Source organism: Lepus europaeus, chromosome 2 (genome assembly GCF_033115175.1).
Source record: "Lepus europaeus isolate LE1 chromosome 2, mLepTim1.pri, whole genome shotgun sequence".
NCBI classification, from domain to species: domain Eukaryota; kingdom Metazoa; phylum Chordata; class Mammalia; order Lagomorpha; family Leporidae; genus Lepus; species Lepus europaeus.
In genome coordinates this window covers 67,972,284-67,998,702 of record NC_084828.1, presented here as the reverse complement: position 1 = coordinate 67,998,702, position 26,419 = coordinate 67,972,284, and the positions used below count along the sequence as shown (strand labels likewise).

The 26,419-nt window shown below is 39.4% G+C and overlaps 1 protein-coding gene across 11 annotated transcripts in view; it reads right to left on the bottom strand.

Annotated features, from left to right (window-relative positions):
• The window catches only part of PHLDB2 (pleckstrin homology like domain family B member 2), a 237,559-nt gene that overhangs the window by 2,706 nt on the left and 208,434 nt on the right, over positions 1-26,419 (bottom strand). For 7 of the 11 annotated variants that reach the window (XM_062207977.1, XM_062207912.1, XM_062207937.1 and 4 more), the window contains 10 exons: positions 23,678-23,827; positions 20,454-20,594; positions 19,165-19,264; positions 15,422-15,442; positions 13,948-13,983; positions 11,499-11,706; positions 8,246-8,336; positions 7,208-7,354; positions 4,944-5,163; positions 201-286 (listed from right to left, as the gene is read on the bottom strand). In XM_062207977.1, the coding sequence (XP_062063961.1) occupies positions 201-286; positions 4,944-5,163; positions 7,208-7,354; positions 8,246-8,336; positions 11,499-11,706; positions 13,948-13,983; positions 15,422-15,442; positions 19,165-19,264; positions 20,454-20,594; positions 23,678-23,827 (1,200 nt within the window). The remainder of the gene's footprint in view (positions 1-200; positions 287-4,943; positions 5,164-7,207; positions 7,355-8,245; positions 8,337-11,498; positions 11,707-13,947; positions 13,984-15,421; positions 15,443-19,164; positions 19,265-20,453; positions 20,595-23,677; positions 23,828-26,419) is intronic. The other 4 variants (XM_062207928.1, XM_062207995.1, XM_062207919.1 and 1 more) reach the window with 3 other exon arrangements.

Sequence of the window (26,419 nt, the reverse complement as noted above, 5' to 3'; positions counted from 1 at the left end):
TAAAACATTACCTTACTTTGTCATAACTTTTCTTCCTCAAAAAGATTAGCCATCCTATTCATTTCAATTTCTCTAGCACCATTCTGATCTTAACTACCCATTATCCTAACAACAAATCCAAATGGCTTTGAATCCAAAAATGTCCTTTTCCCAACTAAAATTTGCATTGAGATTTAGGAATTTGGAAAATTGATGTTTACCTTATTTGCATTCTTAAGGTGGTCATAATACACTTCTTCAATGGCTTGAAAGTATATTACTCCTTTTAATTTAGCTTCATGTTTATCTGCAAAGATAGATGAGTAGATGAGTATAAAAATACTTCATTACTATTGATTGACAGGAAAAACTAATTTCATTATAACTGTCATTATTAGGGGTGGGCAGGCAGAGTTGTTAAGATGCCACTTGGGACATCTGCATCCCGTATCAGAGTGCCTGGGTTTGAGTCCTGACTCGGCTCCCTACTAATGCATACCGGGGAGGTAGTACATGGTAGCTCAAGTGGTTGGGTCCCTGTTGCCCAAATAGGAAGCTCGGACTGTTTCTGGCTCCTGACTTGGTCCTGTCTCATGCTTAGTTGTTAGTAAGAATCTGGGGAGTGAACTAGTAGATGGACACTCTCTCTCTCTCTCTCTCTCTCTCTGTCTTTATATCTTTGCCTTTCAAAGGAATAAAATAATAATTTTCATCACTGAAACATTTGTATTTAAGTGATTTAAGATTAGTGATTCAGGTAATCTGAATTAATGCATTAGCACATTCTATATTAAAAGACAAAACAAAAATCAGATCACCAGCTCCAAAGCAAGCTAAACTTTGTCCAAGGCTCATCAGCAAATCAGTAGTCAAAAGGTAGTCCAGAATGACTGTCAGTTTAGCACATGAAGTGTACACACTATTGACATCATACAAATTATTCCCCATGTTCTCCAAGGCTATCTTGGAAATGGAAACATTAATATTTAGCTCTGTTATAATTATTTTTAATAAACATGTATTTATTTGAAAGTCAGAGTTACACAGAGACAGACAGAGAGGTCTTCCATCTGCTGGTTCACTTCCCAGATGGCCACCAACGGCCAAGGCTGGGCCAGGCCAAAGCCAGGAGCCAGGAACTTTTGGGTCTCCCATGTGGGTGCAGGGGCCCAAATACTTGGGGCATCCTCTGCTGCTTTCCCAAGCACATCAGCAGGGAGCTGGATCAGAAGTTGAGAAGCTGGGACTCAAACCAGTGCCCATATGGGATGCTGGCATTTCAGGAGGTAGCTTAACCTATGCCACAACGCTGGCTCCATAATAATTTTTTAAGTTTCTATTTACTTATTCATTTGCTGGAGAGGTTGATGGAGAGTGGGCTTTTTTTTTTCTTTTTTAACTTTTAATTTAAATAGTATTCTGTGTTCCTTTTATATCAGACTTTTCCAGCAGACTTGATGTTTCCTTGTTTTCAACAGAGCTTCATGCCAATAATTTGCTATCCTTTCAATAAAACATTTTCTAAAGTGTCTCCAAAGACTTCATCAGGTTTATTATAAAAATAAAATATACAACAGAATAAAAACAAGAAATACATCAACCAAATAGCACCACTCTGTGATCTAATAAGTTCTTGAAGTGTTTCACTATTTAAACTCTGCAAGGAGAGGGACCAGTATTGTGGTGCTGTAGGTTAAGCCGTCACTTGTGAAGCTGATATCCCATCTTGAAGTACTGGTTCGAGTCATAGTTCCTCGGTTTCTGAGCCAGCATCCCGTTATAATGTACCCAGGGAAGACAGTGGAAGATGGCTCACGTATTTGAGCCTCTGCCACCCACGTGAGAGACCAGAGTGCAGCTCCTGCCTCCTGGCTTTGGCCTGACCCAGCCTCAGCTGTTGTGTCCATTTGGGGAGAGAAATAGCAGATTGAAAATATCTCTCTGTCTCTCTCCCCTCACCATGTCATTCTGCCTTTCAAAACCAACTCATCAATAAGTCTTTAAACTCTGCAGAGATCATAATGTATGTGAGAGTACTAAAGAATTTTAAAAATGTGGATTAAAATGCTGGGAAAGAGACAATCAAACTCTGTTGATGGACATGCAAATAAGACAGCCCCTTTAGAAATGCAACTGGTAAAACACATACAATTAAAAATGTAAACGTCCTCTTGGCAACTTCTTCTAAAATTGTATTGCATAAAGATCTACTCCAGCTTGTGCAGATGCACACATGTTATGGCACAAGGCTGTAGAAGACCTACTTGAGCTTAAACAAAGGATTGAGTTAATTACAGGCCAGCCATAAGTGGAATTTCCACCTCCACTGAAAGGGCTGAGGTAGATCCGTATATGCTTATAAGAAAAACATCTTGAAATATGATTATTATGTGAAATACAGTATGAACAGAGGGGTAATTTGGTCTCAACTGTGTAAAAGGAAAATACTTTCAGTATTCAGTAGGTATAAAATGAAGATAAGTCTGAAAACATATTTCAGGCTTAACAGTGGGTGGTCAGAACTTTTGTGATGTAAAAAAGACTTTCATTAAACCACCTTTTTATATTTTGAATTTCTTGCTGAGTAAATGTCCTTTTTTCCTAAGAACAGCAATCAAAAAATCATGTGAAAACATAATGGCCCTGAGAGAAACAGAAAACACTCCTATCTGATTACATTTACGGCAGCATTTCCCTAACTTATCTCAAAGTGGCCATAGCTTTGTGTTTTTTGTTCTTCCGTGGGAGGTACTCTCTTCATTTATACCACGCTGAGTGGGTTTCAACCTATTTCTGTGAAAGAGAAGGATTGTGTATCTCTCAAACACTTGCTAGAATAATTGCCGGAATGATTCATAGGAATACAATGCTTCGGGTTTTGAAAACAGATGTAAAATAAAATGTGAAGATAAGAGTAAATTATGTTAGTATTTCAAGTAGGCAGAAAAACAGACTTTTGTTTGCAGGGAACTTCATGTGAGAAAAAACTCTGAGAATGATGAGCTTCCCAACCACGTGGTGGGCTAAGGGAATCAATGATAGTGTTGCAAGCAGATGAGAGAATGCCATTCATTCTGTCTCCCTCAGGAGCACTGGCCCATCAATTCCCAGACCTGTTTTCTATGCCTCTGTTTTCTTTAGCGACTCTCCTACTACTGTTCCTAGTTAGTATGCAGGGGCCCATGGAGAGAGGCCAGGGTCGGAGGACTGGGACTGCGCACTTTGGCACTCAAGTGTGTGACTCCTTCATACCTGCAGGGCCATCTACTTGACAGACAAACTGAAGGGGTGTGGCTCCCGTAGGATCAAGCCCAGCCTGCACTGCAGCCTGGGGCCTGGGCTTATTGGTGGTTGAAAAAGGGACAAGGGTAGTAGGGAGTGACTGAATCCAGAAACTGCAATACGGGACGCCAGGCTAGACACCTGCTAGCCAGCCACTGACTTCTGTAATGACTGACACCCACTCTAAGGCTCCTTATTGAAAGTCATGTATCCCACCTTCCTCACTCCAATTCTGGAGTTCCTTGGCCAGTGTTTCCTTTCTTCCACAGATGCCTTGGTTTTTCACACCTATCCTCATAATCTCATCTCACCTCATGGATTAAATAAGTGCCCTTTAGTTTACACATATTACCCTGATTCAGTTCATTATAGTGATACAGATTCCTGTGGATGCTCATGAGTGCCAAGACGGGGTGTTTTTATAGCACCTAGTACAGAACTACTTTTTCTTAGCAGCTAAAAGCAGAGTACAGCTGCTGCCCTGTGCTAATAATGCACATATCTCATATATGACCAAAGAGTAAACAGAAGGCTTCTTAATAAGCACACTAGGTTACACTCATATTCTAGTACTTAGAGTATGCTTCTCATAACCCACCATTTAAAAAACCCCAAAATATTTCAGTCACTTAATATAAGGATATTTCAAAAATTTGTGGAAAATGAAATTGAAAAATGGTTATGGGGTGGGTGTTTGATGCAGGAAAATGGAGTGGAAAAATTATGATCTCATTATAATTATTATCATTGGGGTGGGCATTCAGCATAGCAATTAAGACACTACTTGAGATACCTGCACCCTATATAGAAGTGCCTGGTTTGATCCTCAGCTCTGTTCCCTTTCCAGCTTCCTGCTAATGCTCACTCTGTGAAGCAGCAGGTGACAGCCCAAGTACTTGGGTCCCTGTCACTCACATGGGAGACCCAGGCTGAGTTCCTGGCTCCTAGCTTTGGCCTAGTCCAATCCTGGCCTAGCCCAATCCCGGTTGTTGCAGATAACTGGAGAGCCAACCAATGTATCTCACTTTCTTTTTCTCTGTGTGTGTAGCTTTGCCTTTCAAGTAAAATGAAAATAACTTCTTTAAATTTTTAAATGTTTATTTTTGGGGCAAAATATTCTGAAATCCATGCGTAGTTTTTCCATGAATTTTTTAAACTCTGCATGGATTTCAAAATTTTTGCACTAAAATAAACTTAATTCCATTTTCTCATGGAATTTTTGAATACCCTTTTACTTACTTACAGAGTAGTTTATTGGTGAGCTTTAGTCTCTGTGTTTAAAAGTCCACTCTAATTTATAAGCTACAGTTGAGTATTTTTCAACTAGGGCTACCTCACTGTGTATGACTTAAAAAGAACAAACAGCAATAATTCATCAATGGCAAACCCCCTTCAAAAGGTAATATTTTGATCTAAAAATAAGTTCCATTTCATATTTACTAGAACTTGAATTTATTTCAGAACCACAATAAACTAATTCACACTTTAAAAGCTAAAACATAAGGTTTAGTATTTCTGGAAAGGAAATTCATATCATATGGACTATAAAACCTGAATATAAAGAATGTACAACCTCAGAGCTAACATTGCCATTAATGTCTCTAAACTGCATTTCAATTGCTTTTGCTCCTGAGCAGGTGCTTCCTGATTTGAAAACATCTCTCAAATTTTTTGTCACCCACCTGCATAGTAAGAGAATGTTCGCTTGTTTCGGTCAAAAACAAACCAGCGTTTTTTCCAGGTTTTAATTTTCCCACCCATTTTGATGAGGAATCCTCGGCAGGTCTTCTCTGTGATGGACACATGGTAACAGGTGTCAATATTGTGGCCAGCAGTCTCCACGTGGCTCCGCAAATCGAAGTCTTCCTTCCGGACAGGCAGATAACGTGTCAGAGGACGAGCCTGGAAGAATGCAAAAACCCATTACATCTCTAAGGAACTATCTGCCTGGTTTTAGGTCACAGAGGTTGAGAAACAAGAACTGTCTGGGAAGCTGAAGCTTTACAACGCCCTGGTAACTATGAGAGCTGAAGACAAACAAAGCAGTTATCGTTTGTTGTCTAAAAAGAGAATGCTGCAATGTGGGGGTGGGGTGCACACACCCAGGCCAGGAGACTGTATTCCTTGAGCTGGGCAGATGAAAGAATGGAAAAATGTCAGTTATCTCAGCCTAAACAAGCCCAGGGGAAACGAAGCATGAAGCTGACAGGGCTGTGTGTGCCCTGGGGATGAGGACTGCTCTCCTGGGAGGTGTCCAGTAGTCCCTGCCACAGCGTAGCAATAGTTCTTAAGAAATCTCAGACTTGACATGAGAGGTTGAACGCTGTTTAGTACATACAACTTCCACAGGACCTCCCCAACACTGCCAAAGGTATAGGTGTCTGCTATACAGGAACCCACTCATAGCAGTTGAAGGCAGAGATGTGTGAAATTAAAGTAAGTGGGATGAAAGCTGTGTCTAAAGGAAGAAGCTGTCCAGGGCCAGGCACCGAGGTTATGTATTTATTTTACTTTTACTCCTGGCTGGGGTAAGATACTGCCAATCTAAGAAGCATGCATCACCAAGGGCAGGATTTCTGAATGGCTGTCTTGTTAAATAACCCCACCCCTTGGCCCGGGGCTTGGGGAGGGAGGTGAGCGAGGGGAATGACCTAATCATATACTTGGAGCCGAAACTTATAATCAGGATGAAAATAGAGTTGTACTTCTTGGTTTGGCTTCAGATACTACAAGGCATGGATGACCTTCACTGCGAATTAAAATTTGGCAGAGGCTGTACATGATGAAATCACATGAACAAGTTTTACTTACTATTTTCCCTTCAATATTTTCCCTTTGATTTGTGGTACTTGGCTGCAGACAGATGCCAGAGGCTTGCTGATACCACAAAGCTCACAAAGCCTTAAAGATAGCCTCTAATCACTGACTGATGGTGCTCAGAAACTATGACGAATAATGGAAATGACACGTTTGCTTGTGAGTCTAGTAAACCTTGGTAAAACTGACTTGAGTCTTAAGTTACACGGTACTTAACAAAACTCTTCTTTGTACTCAGAAAACACACATTATATAAGCAGCTATCGTGATAAGAACAGAGATTTCAATTCTACAATGACCACTCAATTTGTTAACAATTCTACCAAGAAACTGGACTGCTTTGGAATTTTTTTTCCAAAATATGGCTTAATAGAAACTCTTCCCTTCCTCAACTAAAAGTTTTAGTTTGAGTATTTTGTTTTATTTTAAAGATTTATTTGTTTGTTTGTTTGATAGGCAGAGTGATAGGGTGAGACAGAGGGAGAGAGAGACACACACACAGAGAGACAGACTTAGAGAGACAGAGAACTTTCACCTGCTGGTTCACTCCAAATGGTTGATGACCAGGGTTGGGCCACCCCGAAGCCAGGAGCCTGGAACTCCATCTTGGTCTCCCAAGTGAGTGGCAGAGGCCCAAGTACTTGTGTCACCTTCCACTGCATTAGCAGGGAGCTGGAGCAAACGCAGAACAGCTGGGGCTTGAACCAGTGTTTATATGGGATGCCAGTGTCACAGGCTCAGCCTAACCCCTTGCACCACAATGCCGGACACTGGTTGTTTTATTTGTTTACAGCAGAAAAACCCAGCTGTAGTTTTCAAAGTTGTTAAAAAAAAAATGCTCTCCTTTAAAAAGTACTCCAAAGAATGAGTAGAAGAAAAAGAACCTCTCCCACCAAAATGCTCCATGCATGCACGACTAGAGAAAAGTGACATTTTGTTTGTAGTTCTCTTAACATTTTGAAAAAGACACTTTTTTTTTGCACACAGGCACACATCTGTCTCTCAACTGTTACATGTCAGGTGCTAATACACAGTGCCCTAGAAGGCATCTTCAGACACAGACGGTTGTCTTCTACAGAAGAACCACGAGGGGGCAACCTATTCTTATCCATTCGATCGGCCGACCAACCTGTGCTCTTTGTTTCTCTCTTATTTTCACTTCCTTTTCTATTAACTTCTGTCTCTGGCTGGTTTCCTCCTGCAGCCGTTTTTCCAGGAGTTCTCTGCGCCGTTTTTCTTCTTCCAGAGCTCGTTTTTTGGCTTCCATTTCCCGTTCCTAAATATCATTAAGATATACTGGTTATGCTTGAATGGTTCCAACTAACACCAAAAAGAAAATTCTCACTAAACAATTCTTAGGTTGCAATATATACTATCTCTTACAATATATAACCTGGACAAAAACAACCCATCTTCACCTCTTAATTGCTTTCAAAATCGTCATGTGCAGAAATGTAACCACTAAATGAAATTAACAATTCAATACTGGCTTTAAGTGGGAAAAATAATCCAGTTTGTGACTATATTCAGCCACTTCATGTTAGGATCACATCCTTCCATGTTTTAATAAAAGCCCCCATATACTGTCACTCAACACTAGTCATGCTATTTAGCCATTCTTTGGACTACTGTCTTCTAACTGAAGGCTATTGGTCCTTGCAATTCCTGTTGTTGCTCTGCAGCTTCCTGGCTGAAGGTCACAGAGGAAGCACATGGGGAAGCTGGAAAAGGAAAGGAGGTGCCCTGTAGGGCAGGATGCAAAGGCATTTTGGGGATTCCTAAGGAAGTTCAGATTCTGGCTTGAAATACAGTCACAATAATGTGGGATTTTTTTCATATTACAATGGTGCAGTTAGCAGAAGCTGGGAAGAAAGGGAGAAAGCACGGACACGACATCCCTCCCTGTACTCTGGCAGGAACACAAAGAGGCTGTCAAAGGGAAAATACAATGCATTCACTTCAGTCTGTCGGCACTAAGTGTATATTTCAAGTTACGGGGAGCTGTAGCACAGTCCCCAGCCCTAACACCTTTACTTTCCAGATAAGAAAATGAGGCTGTGAAACACTGAGTGACTCCTCCAACATCACACCACTTACTAAAGCTCTGTAAGGAGGAGAACTTTCTGAAATCAAACACAGGGCTCTGACATAAGGACAGGGAGCTTACCCGGGATTCAAGCAGCCTTGTTTTTTCTGCGTGAGCCTGCTTCAACAGTCTCTCCATTTCTTCTATTCTGGCAATATTTGAAGTGCTGGCACTGAAATCAATACAAAAGCCTTTTAAGAATATTGATACAGATGTTCAACATTTTCTATCAAACACACACATGCAGGGCCAGGGAGGTGCATGACAAAATCCAAGCATATAGAATGTAAAGGCTGTTACTTATGAGTTACTGGCCTGCAGAGGCAAATCAGCTCAACTCTGAAAATTGTAGGTGACACTGACTTACTTCAGTTTAGGAGACAAAAAAATAGGCAAGCAAAATAGTGCCAATGTAAGCCATTTCACTCCTAAGTAAGTCAAAACCAGATCTTATAAGGTGTGACTTCAAAATGCTTTCTCCAAAGTCTAAACATGATGGCCAGTGGAGGTCTAACCATCAGTCTACTGATTGGGAGATGTCAGACCAACACAACTGTCACCAAGGTTCTACTTAAATGACACTTTGAGGAGGTTTTGATGGCAGTTGGAAGTGGCTTTTATTCCACTGGGAATATGTACCACTGTTGCTTTTTTGTTGTGCCTTTGTACATGAAAGTGTTTTATTTCTTGAGTGATGATGCCAATTAAGAATGACGTTAAAGGTGCAATGGATGGGTGCTGGTCAATTCTGTGAAGAGTCTCCACCCAGCACACCAATATGGAAACTGTACAAAATGAGTTAAGAGCTTCAAAACAAATGTGAGAGCCATTGCCCAAACGAATGAAAGGAGAAACCCCAGGGCGTGAAATCTGCAAGAACAGTTAGGATAACCAAAAGAGAAACAGAAGAGTTTGGAAATGTTTAACATAAAACAGAAAAGTTTATTTTTTACTTGTTTACATTTTATTTGACTATTCTAAAAAAGATGGACTATGGCCTAGGTCAAAGCTGATTTACTCTGATGTTTCAGTCTTGTAGAACCAACACTATTTCTTATGCATGTGTATCATGGTTTACTCCCCAAACAGCCCACCACAGATGAGGCTGGGGCCAAACTGAAGCCAGGAGTCAGGAATTTCATCCAGGTCTCCTATGTGAGTAGCAGGGGACCCAGAATTGAGCCATTATTTGCTGCCTTCCAGGGTGCACAGTAACAGGAAGTTGGATTGAAAGTAGAGACAAGATTTGAACCCCAGCACTCCAGTATGAGACCGAGGCATCCCATATCCCTGCCCCATATTTATTTAGACTTTAATGTTTGCTTGTTTTTTTTTTTTTTTTTTTTTTGCTTACTTGTCTTTTTCCCCTCAGCTTTACTGAACATATGTAATTGACGAATCCAAGTTATATTTATGGCACACAATGTGATGTTTTGATATTTGCATACATTGTAAAATGACAACTATAATCAAGCTAATTAACATCCCCATCACTTCCCTAGTAACATTTGGGTGTGTGTATATGTGTGCGATGAGACACATTTGTCCCTTAACTTTTCTGTGACAGCATGATTGCCGAATAATTCCTGGTAAGCAGTTGCACATGGCCATGTTCATTGTACAAAGTTGCTCCACACAGAACTAAAATTGCAAATAACCAATCCCCAAGGCCAGAAATTACATTTTAGCTCATTGTGCTAGCAATCCTCTAAATGCTAAAAAATCAAAGGGAAGGTAGAAGATGCCTGTAGAAAGTTGAATGTAGAAGGGAAGAGAGAAAAACAGGCTCTTCCCTTCGGCACTACCATCAACCTTAACCTGTCTGCCCCATCATACTATATACAGCACATCCATAAAGACTTAAACTGAGCAATATATATACCACTTACAGTAACTTTGAAATAATTATTATGTTGCTGAAAGATTTTCAGAATCAAAAACTTGGGACTTAAGAGTTAACGAAAATTTATGTGACTCTGAGATAAGCTTTTATGCATTATTATGAAGGAAAATAATGTGAGGAACATGAGGAAAGTCAGTAAGAAGGAACCAACTCTTCGAATGCAAATTATAACAAAGCATCCATAATTGAGGACTTCTTGAAGATTGGTATGAAGAACATTAAATGACTAAAGAATTTGCTGCACTTAAGATTTTTAAAAATTATATATTAAAATGTCCTCAAATTATAAGTTTATTAAAGAGGTAACTCCATGCTGAAATTGGAGTGACACAGATGTGGTCTTGTGGTTTATTATGTCACAAGAAGCCACTTGCACCATTACAGAATTCCTCAGTGCTGTGAGTACATTTGGCCTTTGCTTTTTGTTGAGACATCATTTCTCTGATCACCAGAAAGTTACATGAACTAGACAATGTTTTTGCTTTTTCAGCCTCATTATGTACTCTGTAAATAAACAGAAAGCTCAGAAAATATGCAATTAGGAATCAGTTCTGCATAAAATTGTCATTCTTCCAACATTATTGAATTGATTATAGAACATTCTGAATACCACCTGCAAGGATACCTAGTATTGCTAGCCCCATTACTAAATTATAAGCCCTGACCTTGTGTCCATCCTTTGGAAAAATGTTAAGACTCAATAAGATTGAAAGCACAGAGGTCTGCGAGTACTTCCTCCTCTCAATTAATGAGAACTTCTGTGAGGTGTACCAGGATACCAGGACAGAGAATGAATGGGGAGCTGGGCTGGGTCTGTAGCACAGAGTTCTGGCATGTGAGTTTATCCGGTAGATAGTGCAACGTCCTCAAAGCTTCAGAAAAGGAGGAATTCCATGACCAGGATTCTAGTTTTGATATGCTGGCAGCCCTAAATCCATAAGACCATCTTTGCTTCCTCAAAGTATGAATAGAAATGTGACTGGCTAAGTCCCCACAGAAAGTTTAATATACAAAATACCTACAGCTTTCCCTTTAACAAGACACAAAGAGAAGCAATCTTTCAAAATTCTGCTTCAACTGATGGAAATTATTTCTTTATTTAATCAAAACCAGTGTGAATGAAGCTTCGAGTCAACCAGCAGAGGCAAATCATCTTTGAAGTTTGGTATCAACGTGAAGTCAAGGGTAAGAAAACAGGGTAAAGGGGAAAACGCAGAATGGGATGTCAGACTGGATACGTCGCACAAGATACAGAAGAATGCAGAACGACTTTCAAGGGTCAAGACAGCCAACTCTCTTGTGCAGTGTAGACTCAGTATGTCTCAAAAACTTGGGCTTGTACCTTTACAATATCCCAAATCGATGACTTTACTTTTTGAAACCAACAAGTGCTTTTCCAATCCAGAAAACGCACACATAAGTAATCCCTACCTTGAAATATTGTCAGGTGAGCAGGCCGAGATGCTGGTCTCCATGCTATCTGAGCTGTCTAGGCTCAAAGTATCAAAAGCTTGGTCCTTGTAGCTGTGATCCGGGTAATGGAAGCTATTCAAGTAGACATTTGATTCAGATGCTGTGCGGTTGTAAAATTCAGAGGATTTTTGCCTTTGTCCTTCGCTCATCTGTTGGTGATTATAACCTAAGGCAAGAGCCATAAATATGTTAGTATACTTCAGTTTTTAGCCTTAGAATCTTGTAAGTCTACAGACTCAAGCCAGCAATCAGAAACATGTGCATATGAAATTTAGGCCTTGGTCTAATTTGTTTTGAAGCCATGAAGATCAAAGAAACAGCATCATGCTCAGTGCAAGCAAGAGTTTCAAAGAAGTGGTCCTGTGAGTGATCTAATTGTCAGCAGGATCACTTGACACTTTCCTATGCCATTCCTACATTTCAGCACAAGTGAGAGTAATACATCAAAACACACAGACCAAAAAAGAAACAAGACAAAAGCACTACTAAAGGCAACACTACCAGCACTTTAGGTATGTCACTTATTCAATGGTATTCAACTTTAAGGAGCACTCAATCTGGTAATGAAACAGCAGGTCAATTTTTAGGGGTAGGACTTAAGAAACTTGCATCTCATACCATCTCTAATATTTTTAATCTGGTAAAGAGTCAAAATATGCATTTCTCTTTCTTGTTTGCTCTTTTTCAGTTTCTCTTAAGATATTCAGGGTTGGGCAGATGTCATAGCACAGTGGGTTAAGCCACCACTGTGACCCCGCATCTCATATTACAGTGCCAGTTTAATTCCAAGCTACTTTGTTCCCAATTCAGTTTCATGCCAATGCATCCTGGGAAGTCGCAAATGATGGCTCAGTGTTTGAGTCCATGTCACGCACATTGGAGACCAGGATGGAGTTCCTGGCCCAGCCTTGGCTGTTGTGGGCACTGCAGAGTGAACCAGAAACTCTCTCTTTGTCTCTATCTAGCTACCTATCTTTAATTCTATCTCTCTGCCTCTCAAACACATGGAAATAAATAACTTTTTTTTTTTTTTTTTAATCTAGGGGCCAGAGTGGATGTTTGGCATAATGGTTAAGATACTGATTAGGGTACCCACGTTCCACATTAAAGTGCCTGGATTTGATGTGTAGCTCTCACTCCTGTCTCCAACTTCCTGTTAATGCAGACTCTGTGAGGCAGTAGTAATGACTCAAGTCATTGGGTCCTTGTAATCCACATGGGAGACCTGGGTTGTGTTCCAGCTTTGGCTGGGGCTGCAGCTATCTGGGGACTCAAACTGCCAGTTGGGATATCTCTTTGTCTCTCTCGCTCCCTCATTCCCTCCCATTCAGGGTCCACAGTCCTCCCAGTGGTTATATTCCTCCTATAAACATACACACACACACACACACATCCTTCTTCTTTTCCATCTTGCTAGTTTTTAGCTACCTGGTGATAATCATTTGAAAATGATCAAAATTATCAAAAGCACCATCTGAAAGAGGTATCTTCTCATTCTTAGCCTGGTACTTGGACATCTGGTTTGTCAGGTTACTGACTTCTGTTGCTATCCACAGGTTGGTTTCTGATAGCCAGTTTGAAGCATTATACACCAAATTCTCTTCCGTTCTCTATTACACCCTCAGGAAGTGGGGATCATAATGTTGAACAAATCCCTCAATTTACTACAAAACTTCTCCCTTAAGTTTGTAATCTCTTTCTTCCTGATAAGAGAAGTGACTGCTTGAATAGTTTCCATTACCCTGAGAGTTGTTACCAGAGCTATTAAGAGTCTTCAATTGGATCATCTGAATTTAAACCCTTAACCTTGTGTTCTGCCTACCTTTCAACATGTCTTTTAATTAATGAAATGGCCAAGAAAAGGCAAGAGGACAACAGAAGGGAACTAACTCCACACTGCTGTCCTAGCTGTTGATTAAACATTTCCATTCAGAAACAGAAGCCATATCCATGATGCTTTAACAAAATATTATGTGCCAAAAATTTCTACAAAATGATTTTAGTTTCATGCAGAGTTTTCATGCCATTAGTATTTGGAGCAGGTTTACATATCCAAATGAAAAATACATTATTTCTGATTAGATGTTTCTAAGAAAATACATTTACTTAATATAATCTGCCATTATAAATTATAAATACATGTATGTTTTAAAGCCACATATCATTCAGCTAAAGGGGGATGCAAAACATAGAAGCACACCAGGAGACCGATCAAATATCATTCATCATAACGACTAATGTATAAAGCGTTCAGTGAAGCCATTGCATTCATAAGCGTGGAGCTGGTGCTTTCTTTTATTTTTAAGAAAGGCAAAAATAATTCATTACATAAACATGGCAAAATGTTAAAGAAGTACAAAATAATGAACAAAAAAGGAAAAAAAATAACTTATTATCCAATATTTACCTTTGATACTTGAACTTTTGGAATTAGTAATTGCTCCTTTTAAATTGTTTCCAATTATTCATTATGGAAAGGAGGAAGACAAAAAACCAAAAATTATTTGAGATGGTCATATATATATTTCTTTATGGTTTCATAGAAGGTTTGTGACACTGAAGTTGTGATATTGAAAGCTTTCACGTTGGCTCCAACTACGTGGAAGACATTTCCGTGTTTTAGTATGAAAACCAAATCCCAGAGGAGCCATTTGTTGAGGTTGGACTTTATGTCTGATCTCCCAGCCATTCCAGTGGTAGTATCAGCGCCTTACATATTCATGGCAATGCGAAGGACATAGCATGTGTCTAACGAGCATGTCTTTTGCAGTGCAGGATTTTCATGTCCCATGGACCAGTGTCAGTGGGAATTCTCACCTAAGGGAGCCGCTCATGTCTGCTGATGGGTGACACTTTTCTGATCACAATGAACCCCACTGACACCTGGCTTTACTTCTCTGCTAAACAAATCCTGAAACTAGTTATCCCTGCAATTATAAACAAGGGCAGGGACCTCCCCTGTGACCCCGGAATTGCACCGGTATGATTCCGAAGACCACGTTTGGGGATTTGGCTACGATCTGGCTATCCACAGGTACTGACATTTTCAGTTGAGGAAAACACGATAGGGAAGCCGTGGGTTGAAGGAGGGTAGCCTGGTAGAAGGCTCAGCTGTCTCAGAGCAGCGATGAGCACAGGGGAAGCTGTACTTGACTCAGGGGGTTAGCTTTATCAGGGAAGGAGGCATGTCCTGCTCACCACACTAAGCCTAGTTATTCAGCACACGAATGTCACAAAGTAGTCATTAAATCAATGCATTTTTCATCAGCAAATTCCAACAACATTAGTGGTTAAAAAAGGCAGTGGAATGCATCTACTCTGTGGGGTTGGGCAAAGGAACTGGAAGGGGAAAAATGAGACTTTCCCCGCCCTTGAGACTACTTGGGGTTTGCTGTTATTTTTAAATTATATGGTAAGAATAACATTCAGCAGAGAGAAAGCACAGTGACTTTGGAAGGCTCTAAATCCTCAGCCACACAGATATGGCTGTTTGAAGAGGTAATTACTAAGGTTTAGAAAGCAGGACCTGATCACTGTTGAGGTTTATGTCTAATCATAGCACAGACAAGCAACCAAAACCAACCCAGCCATTTTCATTGCCCAGGAGAGACAACAGATTGGACAGGCAAAGTCCATGTATGACAATAATTAGTTTTAATGCCAGTCTATGAATTTGTGCAAATTGAACCACAAAAGTCCTTTGTGAGTTAGCCATTGTGGGATACGTAAAGTTTTGCTAATATATTCCAAATGTGTGTTATATACTTTTGTATGATTATCAGGGCCTTAGCATAGAAAATGAGATTATTTAAAACCATAACTTTGGTTTAGGAGAATAAAACTAAACAGTCTTTCTGAATATTCAGCCTCTCATAGCTCACCTGCTGAGGAATTCATTCTTCCTAATGACAGTCCACAGCCGGAAGAAGAAGGACAAGTCAGGAATGAAGGAAGAGAATGATGGAGAAAGGGGAAAAAGATACAAGATCAAAAAGGATGACAAGGGGGCAGGAAAAATATCCAACACTTCCAACGTGCAGTCATCGATGGTGTTAGTCACAAGACCAAGTTAACACAGTTGATGTTCACATTTTTAGATTAATCCTCAGTTTACAGAGAAAAACTCAAAAGTTAAAAAAGAACTCATGAAACATGCCAGTTAGTCAGAGATAGGTTACAGATTAAAAAAAAAATCACATCTCGAATCAACCAGGAAATAGGAAGAATAAAACAAGAATATATGTATATACAATTCTTTTTCCAAACACACAGTAGCAAACGGTTTTTAAGAGCGGAGGTTTATAAAACGTCATTCAATGATTTTGAAGCACAGACCATCAGACATAATAGCAAGTCCTCTGACACCCCATGTCTTTGGCACCTATCCACAGTACTGACCGTCTTACTTATTTAAGCCAGCCATATAAACGGTTCATCACCTTTCTCTAAGCCTTTTTTTATGAAATAAGCCTAAATGGAATGAATACATAGGAACTTCCGAAATCCTTCCTTCCTCCCACTGTAGTCTACTCTGCTTACACCCAGCCTTTATGTAAAAGCCCCTCCGTGTTTTACACTTAGCCTGTATCCACCACAACACCCACTGTTCCCTTTACATGGATCCCATGTCTTACAAAACAATGCTTCCACAGCACTCATGTTTCCTGCCTGGTGTGACCTTGTGATAATAAAGCCAAAACAAAGAAGGTCACACGGCTGCCTGTGAATGAACAGCAGTTGCACCCAGCATTGTGTTTCTGGTAAATGTGCAACATTTCTTCTCTATTATGTAAAAGGAATAATCATGACTACAATTCCACCATCGTATGGTTTTAAATCTGATCATTTCTTAAAAGATGACTTGATAATGACCTTTCAGTATTTGCTGGAAACAAAAACACCACACAAAGAGGTTGTCATACCTTTCTTGGACTTTCCTGCATTTAACAAAAAACAAAAGGACAAAGATTTCATTCATCCTAAAGCTTACAAAGGAACAGTTCACAAGCTGGACAAAAGCCAACAAGCATTACAAGTTCAGCAGTTCCTCAGCTCTCTGCTTGAAGGTTCTCTGCAGTGCTCACATAGTCTGTTCTAGGAAAACAGTGCTGACTGAGGGAGGTTTATACTTACACCATCGTCCTTGATGCATCCATTATGAATAGCAACAAAAAAAATGGTGCATTTAAGTTAATTTATATAAATTTTAAAACCAATAATGTCTACTGAGTTAATGAAAATGTGCAAGGTATATATATTTTCTAAACTATGAAATTTCACTTGTAGCTGCTATTTTGATGAAGCCACAGAGTGACAGTGAAACAATTCTGAATGAGTTTATGCTTCACCCCTCCTGGTCTTCGTGGGCCACCTATATGGGCTCCCGAGGGAAGTTTCACTCTCTTCTGTGGCCTCTAAGAACTAGAGTCTTGGAGTGCTCCTCCTACGGAGTAGGGAGCCAAAAGCGGCAGGCTGGCTTCACATGAACCAACACAGATGCTGGGTAGCTCTCTTGCCTCAGAAGCTGTCCCACCAGCATCGTATGAGGCTCTCAAGAGGACCACATCAGAGCTGCACAGAGAAGGACTGAAGCTGCAGTCCAGGTATACTAAAGACACACCAGCGAAAACAAGAACATAAAAGATAAATCAAAGACAGAAGGTTTTGCAGAGGGTAAGTCCCTTACATGGCCTAAGGGAGTTGGTACAGTTTTCTTCTATGAAACTAGCTTAAGGATTTCCGTTACTTGAGGGGAAAACAGAGATTAAGATTCTCATAAGAATTCTCATTGTGATAATGTTAACAGCTCTTAATTTTTATAAACCTATCCATTTACTACAAAGGTCTAGATTTTCATATCTTTAATAAAGTACTTTCAACACAGAATATAAGAGTACTTCAAAAAGTTCAAGAAAATGGAATTAAAAGATATTTATTTTGGTGTAAAAAGTTTGAAACTCATGCATAGTTTTTTATAATACACAATTTACATGAACTTTTTGAAAAGCCCTTGAATGCTTGGATTCCAAATGTGTTTTACACCAAAATAAACTTACCTTTTCATTTCATTTCCATAAACTTTTTGAAGGACCCATTATAGTCATGTGTGATCCCACCCTCTTTCTGAAGTGCTTTCCTTTCCCTACATTACTGTAATACATAAAGCACATAAATATATTGAATGGTTTTTGTCTTTGTTGTGGCCAATCCAAGCTCTGATGCATTCAGCCAGTGGGAAAAATACATTTTAAAAGAGGTCTACTAATAGTACAAAAAAATGCTTCAATTGAAAATAGACTTCACCCACATGTTAACAATGATGAATGAGAGTCAAAACAGAAACACTCATTGATGCTTATTATTTGTAAATATTAAGATATTTGTAGCTTATTAGAAAATTATATAAAGAAAATAAGAGTTCAGTCAAATATATTTGATTCAAATATGACCAGTATAAACCTCTCATAGATTATAACTTCTCATCAATATTATAGCCTCTGTTAACTCTTAAATCACTTCTAATAATGATTGGAAAACCTTGTTCGAGTGATATATATATACCACATATACACATATTTGCATTATATACACACACCTATATATGTGTGTGTGTGTGTATTCCTCCCTCTAATGGAAAATAAGTAATTACCCCCAGCATTATTAGCAGATGCCAAGTAGTCACAACTGAATTCTAGCCATGCAAGGGAAAGGTTTCAATCCCAGCAATGCACGAATGTATCTGGAGCCTAAAGCTGCCATCCCATCAGCACTCCCATGTTATGTCCTGGGTATATCTCCATTATTGCATTTCTCACACTTATGGAAATTATCTATTAAGTATTTTTCTTCCTCACTAGACTATTAGCACTTCAATAGCGAGGATTATGTAACTCATTTACATTCTTGGTATCTACTACCACGTCTGCTCAAAAGTTAGGATCAATATAAGATGGCCTAAACTACCGTGCTAACACTATACATCTGCTCCTCTCAATAGAAAGCTCACCTCTGAAACTACATTACTTTCATTTCTTCCGCTCCAAAAAGGCTATTTGGGGACCCCATTATAAATGTGAAATATTATTATAAAGAAAACTTGCAGAGAGTCAAAGTCTCCCTGAAACCGAACTCCCTAGTATTAAAAGTTGAAACCTACACTGAAAGACTTGAGGAATTCTGTTCTGGGCTACTTGCGACATTACCACGTCAGCTCAAGGACTCTTCAGTAGGAAGTCATAGCTCAGCCACAACCAGGTGAGTGGTCTTGGTTAAGTGCCCTGGCAATCTCCCCCGGTTAGTGGTCTCTTTTTACTGATCAAATAAGAGCATTAGTAACTCTCTTGGTGCCTTTCTGGTTTGAGAGTTTTATTAGAATGTGTAAAGTAACGATGTTTATATCTTAAATGTACCAACTATATGCATAAATAGAAAAAAAGTTATCTTGGTATAACAACAAGGAGATCCATGCATATATTTTTGTCCCAAAGGAGTCACATTAAGAGTAAAATTTAGTACATTGGCTGATTTCCTCCTTGACCGTGTCCAACCCTGTTCTCACTCCCTCTCCCTTAGAAATTTTCACGCTTAAGCAAAGACCAGGCCATTTTATCTAACAGGTACATACCTCTGAGCATCCTCCGAGATTCAGAGTCTTTGGTCATGGTAGCCAGTGAGTGAGGAAGCACACTGCCACAGCTGTTGCTCTGTCCCAGGGGCAGGTGAGCCTGTGAGAACCAGGAGGGAAGACTTCAGGCAAGCTGCAGCCAAATGGTCTTCCAGGAGATGGCCACAGCTCTGTTTCCTTAGCTCCTATCTAAACGTAGAGGGCAGGAAAGCTAGGTCTTTTTGTGCAATTTGCTGATGCTAAATGGCAAAGGCCAATCACTGTGCCTCCCAAGAAGCTCCACAGGAATCTCAACATGACAGCACTTCTCTTGGTGGTAGTGATTTCAACAGTGAAGACAATTGGGGAAGACACTGTCCAAAATCACCCGAGAGGATGACTGCAGGTTCTTCATGCACAAGGAGCAGAAGGCGGATGCAGGGACAGCAATGCATGCATACCATGCAAAAGGACAGGGCAGGGCTACACCTGTTCCACATGTACTGATCCCTATCTACTCCCTGTTACCTAGTCAGCTGAAAATCGGACACATCTATGAATACCTCGGTGGTTTTTAGCATTCTTTTTCAATAAAAATCCTTTGTGTATGTAAAATATATTTGAAACACCAATTTGTCAAACACATTAAAACACAGTTATTCTGATTAAAGGGCGGGGAAGAGCTCAAAAGTCTGTCCCACCCAAACCCTTCTCGTTGACCTCTTCCTGGTTCTTCAGTGACCCCTGGGGCACATCAGCGGAAGAGAAGGGAGAGCACAAGCATCAGACTGTGTGAGTTCTCATGCCAGCTCCACCAAGTCCAGGCTGAAGGCTCCTAGATCAGCCACTTACACGACATTTTAGCTTATCCCCATATACAACTGGGACAAAAATCAGTTACCTCCATTCCATAGTGCTGCTGGGCTTTAAATTAATCAGATAATCCACATAAAGGGCTGAGCTCAGGGTCAATCACACTGATGTGACTCAACAAATGTTTGTTGCTGTTATTCCTAGAACCCAGAGTCTACATTCTACCTTATTTCTAAATCTGAGATGCAGCTTCAGGAGCCTACCACCAGGTTGTGGTCGTCAGAAAATACCATGATGCTCTTTGGCTCTAAGAATGTACAACTGAAAATGTCCACTGAATAAGACAGAAAATGCTATTTAATTATGATGCCTCCCTAACAAGCAGATGTCATGGGTTTATCATTTAGCATTTGTTCTTAAAGGTCTTTGCAGGCTGATCAATTGGATGATCAGAAGACTCACGGAAAGCGAAGCCCGTGGCTCTGCACAGGTCCTACCTTTGGGGTGGTGCATCTCCCCATTGTAGCACTGCTGAAATGTGGGGAGATGGAAGGTGTGGTTTTCTTTCGAGGCAAAGTGTCACTCAGATAGAGGCCTTCTTTATGCTGTTTTTTCCTTTCTTCCAGACTTCTAAAGTGCTTTAAATGCAAATGTAAAGCAAAATAGCAAAACTTGACTAACTGCAACCGATCACTGAAGAAATGAAGAATTATGCATTTATAAAGAAGCTTTGGAAATTTTAACACAGAATTAAGATATATTCAACTTATCCTTGTGTTCACTAACAGATTCGTGTTAGCAGGAAATAATTTATTATTGAACCTAGAAAAGCTTGAAAAAAAATCCACCATTCACTTCTGTAGTGCCTGCTGCCTTGAGGCCTCAGAACAACTTAAGATTTTTATGACGGTCACCACGTGGATGGTGGAGCAGGCAGTGGACAAAGCGAGTGTAGAGTGTGCCCCTGGTCTGTCTGGGCAGTTCCGTGTGTTGGCACAGATCCCAGTGTGAGGTGGACAAGACAAGGGAGAAGGAAAAAGACAAAGAGAAAGCATAAACAGGAAGTTTCTTGAAAGTAGTACTACCATTTCAGTCACATAAACACATTCCGAATCTACACAATGCTTCCAGAGATGGCATCCTTTTAGGTAACTCACTTAAAAAAGAGCTTGGCCAAGGGGCTTCTGTAGTAATTTCTCACATTTAAAAACCCTCAGATTTCTAAAGCAAGATTTTTGCTAACTTAAAACCTATCCAAATTTTTCTTGGCCTCCCCCCAAAAAAATGTCTTCAATGGTAAAAGTACAATGGTGTAACAGTAAAATTCATAAACCTAATGAGAGTTTTCAGATCTTATTCTTTCAATACTAAGTTCAGACTTTTGAAATACATAAAAAGTAATATAATTTTGAATTAACATTTATAATAGTGTTCAAACATGCCAATTATGAAAAAATATGCACCTTAACTTTACAGTTATCTATTTATGCTAGCTAATGGATATTAGGAGCTTACTACATGCCAGGTGTGATGCTCTGTACATATTATCTCATTTAATTCTTGCAGTAATTCCATAGGGTAGGTACTATTCCTACCCTTTATTTTACAAACAAGTTATAAGGAGTGTAGATAAACATTCCAAAGGTCATACAGCTGGAAACTGGGGGAGCTGGAATTCATAGCCAAATAGTCCACACTCTGATAATGACCTTTGATGTTTGCCTGCTGAAGGTTCATTTTAGTTAGAAAAATGGCATTAGAACACTTTCACTGCCACTATGACCAAATGTCACAAATTCAGAAATCTAAGCCTTCCAAATATTCCATAATGATAGTTTATTAAAATGGGATAGAACTCCCATTGAAAATGCAGTCTAATTGACATTTGGCAGAAAACAATAGGTTTAAGAACTGATGATTTTGCTACTAGAGATTTTTTGTTATCCTGAATGAAGTTGTTAGAGATAAAACATCAAAAGTGAAGTATTTAGTTCTTCAGGTCTCCATGTTCATCCTTTGTGTACAGCACTTACACAATTCCCTTTTATGTGAACTCAGGTGGCAATAACCTGACAGCGCTGAGGAGTCACAGTCCCTCAACTAACTGTGTACAGACAGCGAAGCTCCCTTGTAAGGCCTGGCATAACAAACCAGCGCTCGCCGACTTCAAGGATGTTTTGATCAGGATTCTTTGGGATCTTAGGGGCCAAATTCCTATGGGAATTTGAGTAGCTGAAAGGGAATCTTGAAACAATTTGTTTAATACCCCAGCTTTACTACACTCTGCGTATTCTAAAAGAAGGGCAACATTCAGGATGAGTGATTCATTCAAAAATCTGATCAGTAAAAACTGCTGTCCTAGGGACCAAATGTGCTACTATGGTGTGACCTTGGACAAGCTCTTTAGCTACTCTGAGCTTCGGTTCCCTAAACTTCAGGAACGACACAATTTTCATTTCACAGGATTATTAGAACAACCCCAGTATCTGTCAAATGCTTAGTAAATTTTCACAGATGGCAAGAGAATGATGTCTATTATTGTAGTTTCTATAAAGTATGATAAAAAGATTTTGTGTTGACATGGCAGTTTTTTTATGCTGAGGGATTTATGAAAATTCTTATTGGGATGTTGAGCAATGCCTGAGATACACTGCAACATTCCAGCTGAATGAGAACTGCAGCAGGAGGATGTGGCTCTCAAACGTATGAGAAGCCAGGAAAGGGTAATCAAGGCCTCTCAAAACTTTATAGTCAATTCACATCTTTCAATAAACTAAATGTCCTGAAGAAGGAAAAAACAAACAATCAAGAAAGGAATATGAAACTTGCCTATTAAAAAAAAACCTTTGGAAAAGTTGAAGAAAATATTCCACATAAGTACCCTCATGGTCAAGGTAAGATGCCCAAATTCTACACACCAGTTACTAGTTACCTGTTGCTCCTGGGGCTGCTGCCTCCTGTGTTTCTTAGCTGGCAGAGGAGGAGGTGTGTCATTTAAAGGGAAAGGTTCGATAGATGGAGCCATGACTTCAGGCCATGAGTCTGATGGAGGCTGAGTGACAGGATGAGCAGAAAGGGTGGAAGGAAACACAAATCCAGAGCAGACAGGAGAGCTTTGCTTTGTAGGAGAAAGAAAAAGTATGTGTCTACATGAAATGAAAAGATACACAAAGGAATGAAACTGATACATTGATAATCTCAATTCTGCTTTGTCATATTTTAATCAAGAATCACAAATGATGGCCTCTATCTTTCAATTTAGTACTTGTTAAAAATCTCACTCTGTAAGCAACGTGGCTCACTAGAAGACTTTTTTAACTTACTATTACTGGCCCCACTCCTGAAAGGCATAACACTTTTAAAATGGTTTTTTTTTTTTTTTTTGTGAAACAAAATAAAAAACAAAATTAAACTAGGAAGATGATTCAAACCAAAAAAACTAGGCCAGGCTACCTACAGTGCTAAAGAGATCAGCTTATTCCTTTGAACTTCCTTCTCCGGTCCTCCTCTCTGTACCATCTGTGTCATAGTTTCTAGCATTTTAATGGGTAGAGCAGAATCCCCAAACTGGGATGATATATAAACAGCATCACTTTGTTCCTTTGGCTAACCAGACACGTATTTATCAACACACCCTCGTGTTGTGCATTTCCAGCGATCTGTGGGTTAATGTTTGACATGAGGAGAAGCAGTGAATGAAGGAAACGTCATGCCAACACACCTCTTTACTCCGTGGCTGGCTCGCCAGCACAGCCGTGGCAGGCTCAGTGGCAACAGCATCAGCATCAGCATCAGCAGGGAACTGAGTGGAAGGGGACAGAGTCGTGGAATTGCCACATGGCTCATTAATTTCATTTACAGTGATATAGCCCTAAAAGGAGGAATTCAGAAGTTAAACAAAAGAGGCAAAAGCTGAGGCATGCGAGAGTATTAATGTTCCCAGTTCAATGGAGTTAGCTGACAGCAGCACAGCCAGGTATCTGGGTGATATCAAATGTTTCATTAAATGAGTAATGAGCAATTAAAATGGATTTATGGTGCTTGATCGTGAAAAATGGCATCTCATCCATTCAACAGAATTTTTCTGGTGAAATCAATATGACAACAAATAACCCAACACCTTCGATTTCCAAATATTCAGAGGTATCAGCATTTATTCTGTGGATGGAATGAAACTGTCACTATATACACACTGAAAAAAAAAATCACACACCAAACAGTCTGATAACAAACAAATGCAATCACTCCCTACTACAAGAGCCTTTTCCACAAAACTTTATTAGTTTTTCTCCCCTTCTTTTGTTTCCTGATGAATTCAACTGTTGAGTTAAAATGGCCTGAGGACTACCAGGTTTTATACTAAGAGACATTTATTAAAATGTTTTAAAATGGAATCTAATTTGGGGATATTTCAACCCAATGAGAACAAAAAGGACACTGCCCTCTCATTCTAATGAGCCTTCCCTGGCAAAAGAAATGTGTTCAGGAGCACAGACATGTGCACATACACACACACATACACACACACACTTGTGAACAAACTGCCCCTCATATAGAGCCCAAAGGTGCAGTTACAACTGCTGTGTGTCTGAATTCAAGGCCGCTTCCCCAGTCTCCCACTGTGCCTTTAGGACAGAATTTCTGGTTACTTTTGAACTCAGTAATTCTGGTTTTGCTTCAGCTTAGAGAAAATAACCATGAATCAAAACTCCTGAATTATTATTTGTGGAAAAGGCACTTGTAAATTTTCACAGAAAGTATTTATACAGAGCAATCATGATTTTCAGCACACCAATACATCAGCATTAAAAAAAGAACAAGGGGTATAAACATCTCTCTTTTTAAAATAAAACTGAGTTAAATTGGACATTTTGGTACTTCTATTACCCCATCAGTCCTTTAGAAAAGTGACTCCAGGAAAGGCATGCTATTATTATGCTGATGTGCTGATGCAGCAAAAATACCAGGCTGGAAATCAAGGTTCTCACTGATAAGTTACTGATAATTATAACACAATGGAGAAAGTTAGAATGGATTGTTTATAAATTGGATGTATCAACATCTTGCACTTTAGAAAAAGGATAGTACACAAAGTTTTATAATGTTAAACTAGGTTGAGAAATTTCATTTTACCTTCTGATAATGAATCAAAGAAAATGAGCAACTCTGAGTTATTCTCCTGCTCAGCTTGATGGTAAAATGTTTCAAAGCCAGGATTTGATTCCTCATATGAGTTACTGAGCACACAACTTAATTAATTCTTTTTTAAAAATCTATACTATTTGTGACTCATGGGAGCTTTTTCAAGAGTTAGGTAATAAGTTCAAGAGTTAGGTAATAAATTTACAACTCCTCAAGAAAACAAAAAGGAAAAGAATGAAAGAGCAGAAAGGTAAGAAGAAAAAAAAACCCACATAGCATCTTGGGAATCACATCTGCTTGACAGGTGAAAGGAAACACATCTATCTACTCAACGAGCACAAGAATCACAGACATTAAAATAGTAAAAAAAAAAAAAAAAAAAAAGTGACTTTGATACCAAGAAATCTGCAGGACAGGAAACCCATAAAAGAAAAATGACAGATTTTATTTTTTTATTGGGAGTTGAAGAGACCTCAGAAGCCATGTAATTCAGTTCGATGCCACCAGCCCTTCAAACTCAGTGTGTCCAGAATCTTAAACCTATTCTTGCTTGGTAAAAGGCACTCCCACCATCCATCATGGTATCCACAGCGGATAATGGCATCACTCCTGACACCTCTCTGATCTTCTTTAACTATACATCCAACCTATCAGCAAGAAGCATCAACTCTACTTCCAAAATATATCCAAATCCAGGTGGATCCTCTCCCTCTCTCTCTCTCTCTCTCTCTCTGTCTCTCGTTGCTATTGCTCTATTCAAGCCAACAGCGTCTCTAATCTTTACTAACTATAAATATCTCCATACTAGCTTCCCTGCATATCTTCTTATTCTTTATAACCCACGATGCCCAAAGTGATCTTTCACAAACAAATGTCAAACAATGTCACCTCCCTTATTAAAACCCCTGGACTTCCCACCAAAATAAAGTAAACCAAATTTCTTCAACAGGTGTTCACAAAATCTGCCCCCACCCACATTGTTGACTTTATCATATGCCACTCCACTCCACTCAATCACCTTCTGTTTGTTGAACCTCCTACTGCCATCTCCATGTTCACAATAATAAGGAGAAGTTATAAAACTGAACGGTCTAATAAAGCCTTTGTAGAAATATTTTCACAAAATGTTTCAAGAGTACACATTTAGTCATGCCAATACCATAATGAGTATTTTACTTCATGTATTTACACAAAAATATTTTCTATGTAGGAATTCCCATCTCTGCTATCTTTTTATAAGCAACGTATAAGCAAAAGAGGTTTTCATGTTTATGTAAATTTTTATGCAGAATCAAGTTTTCTTCTTAGTTTTTTAGAAAGA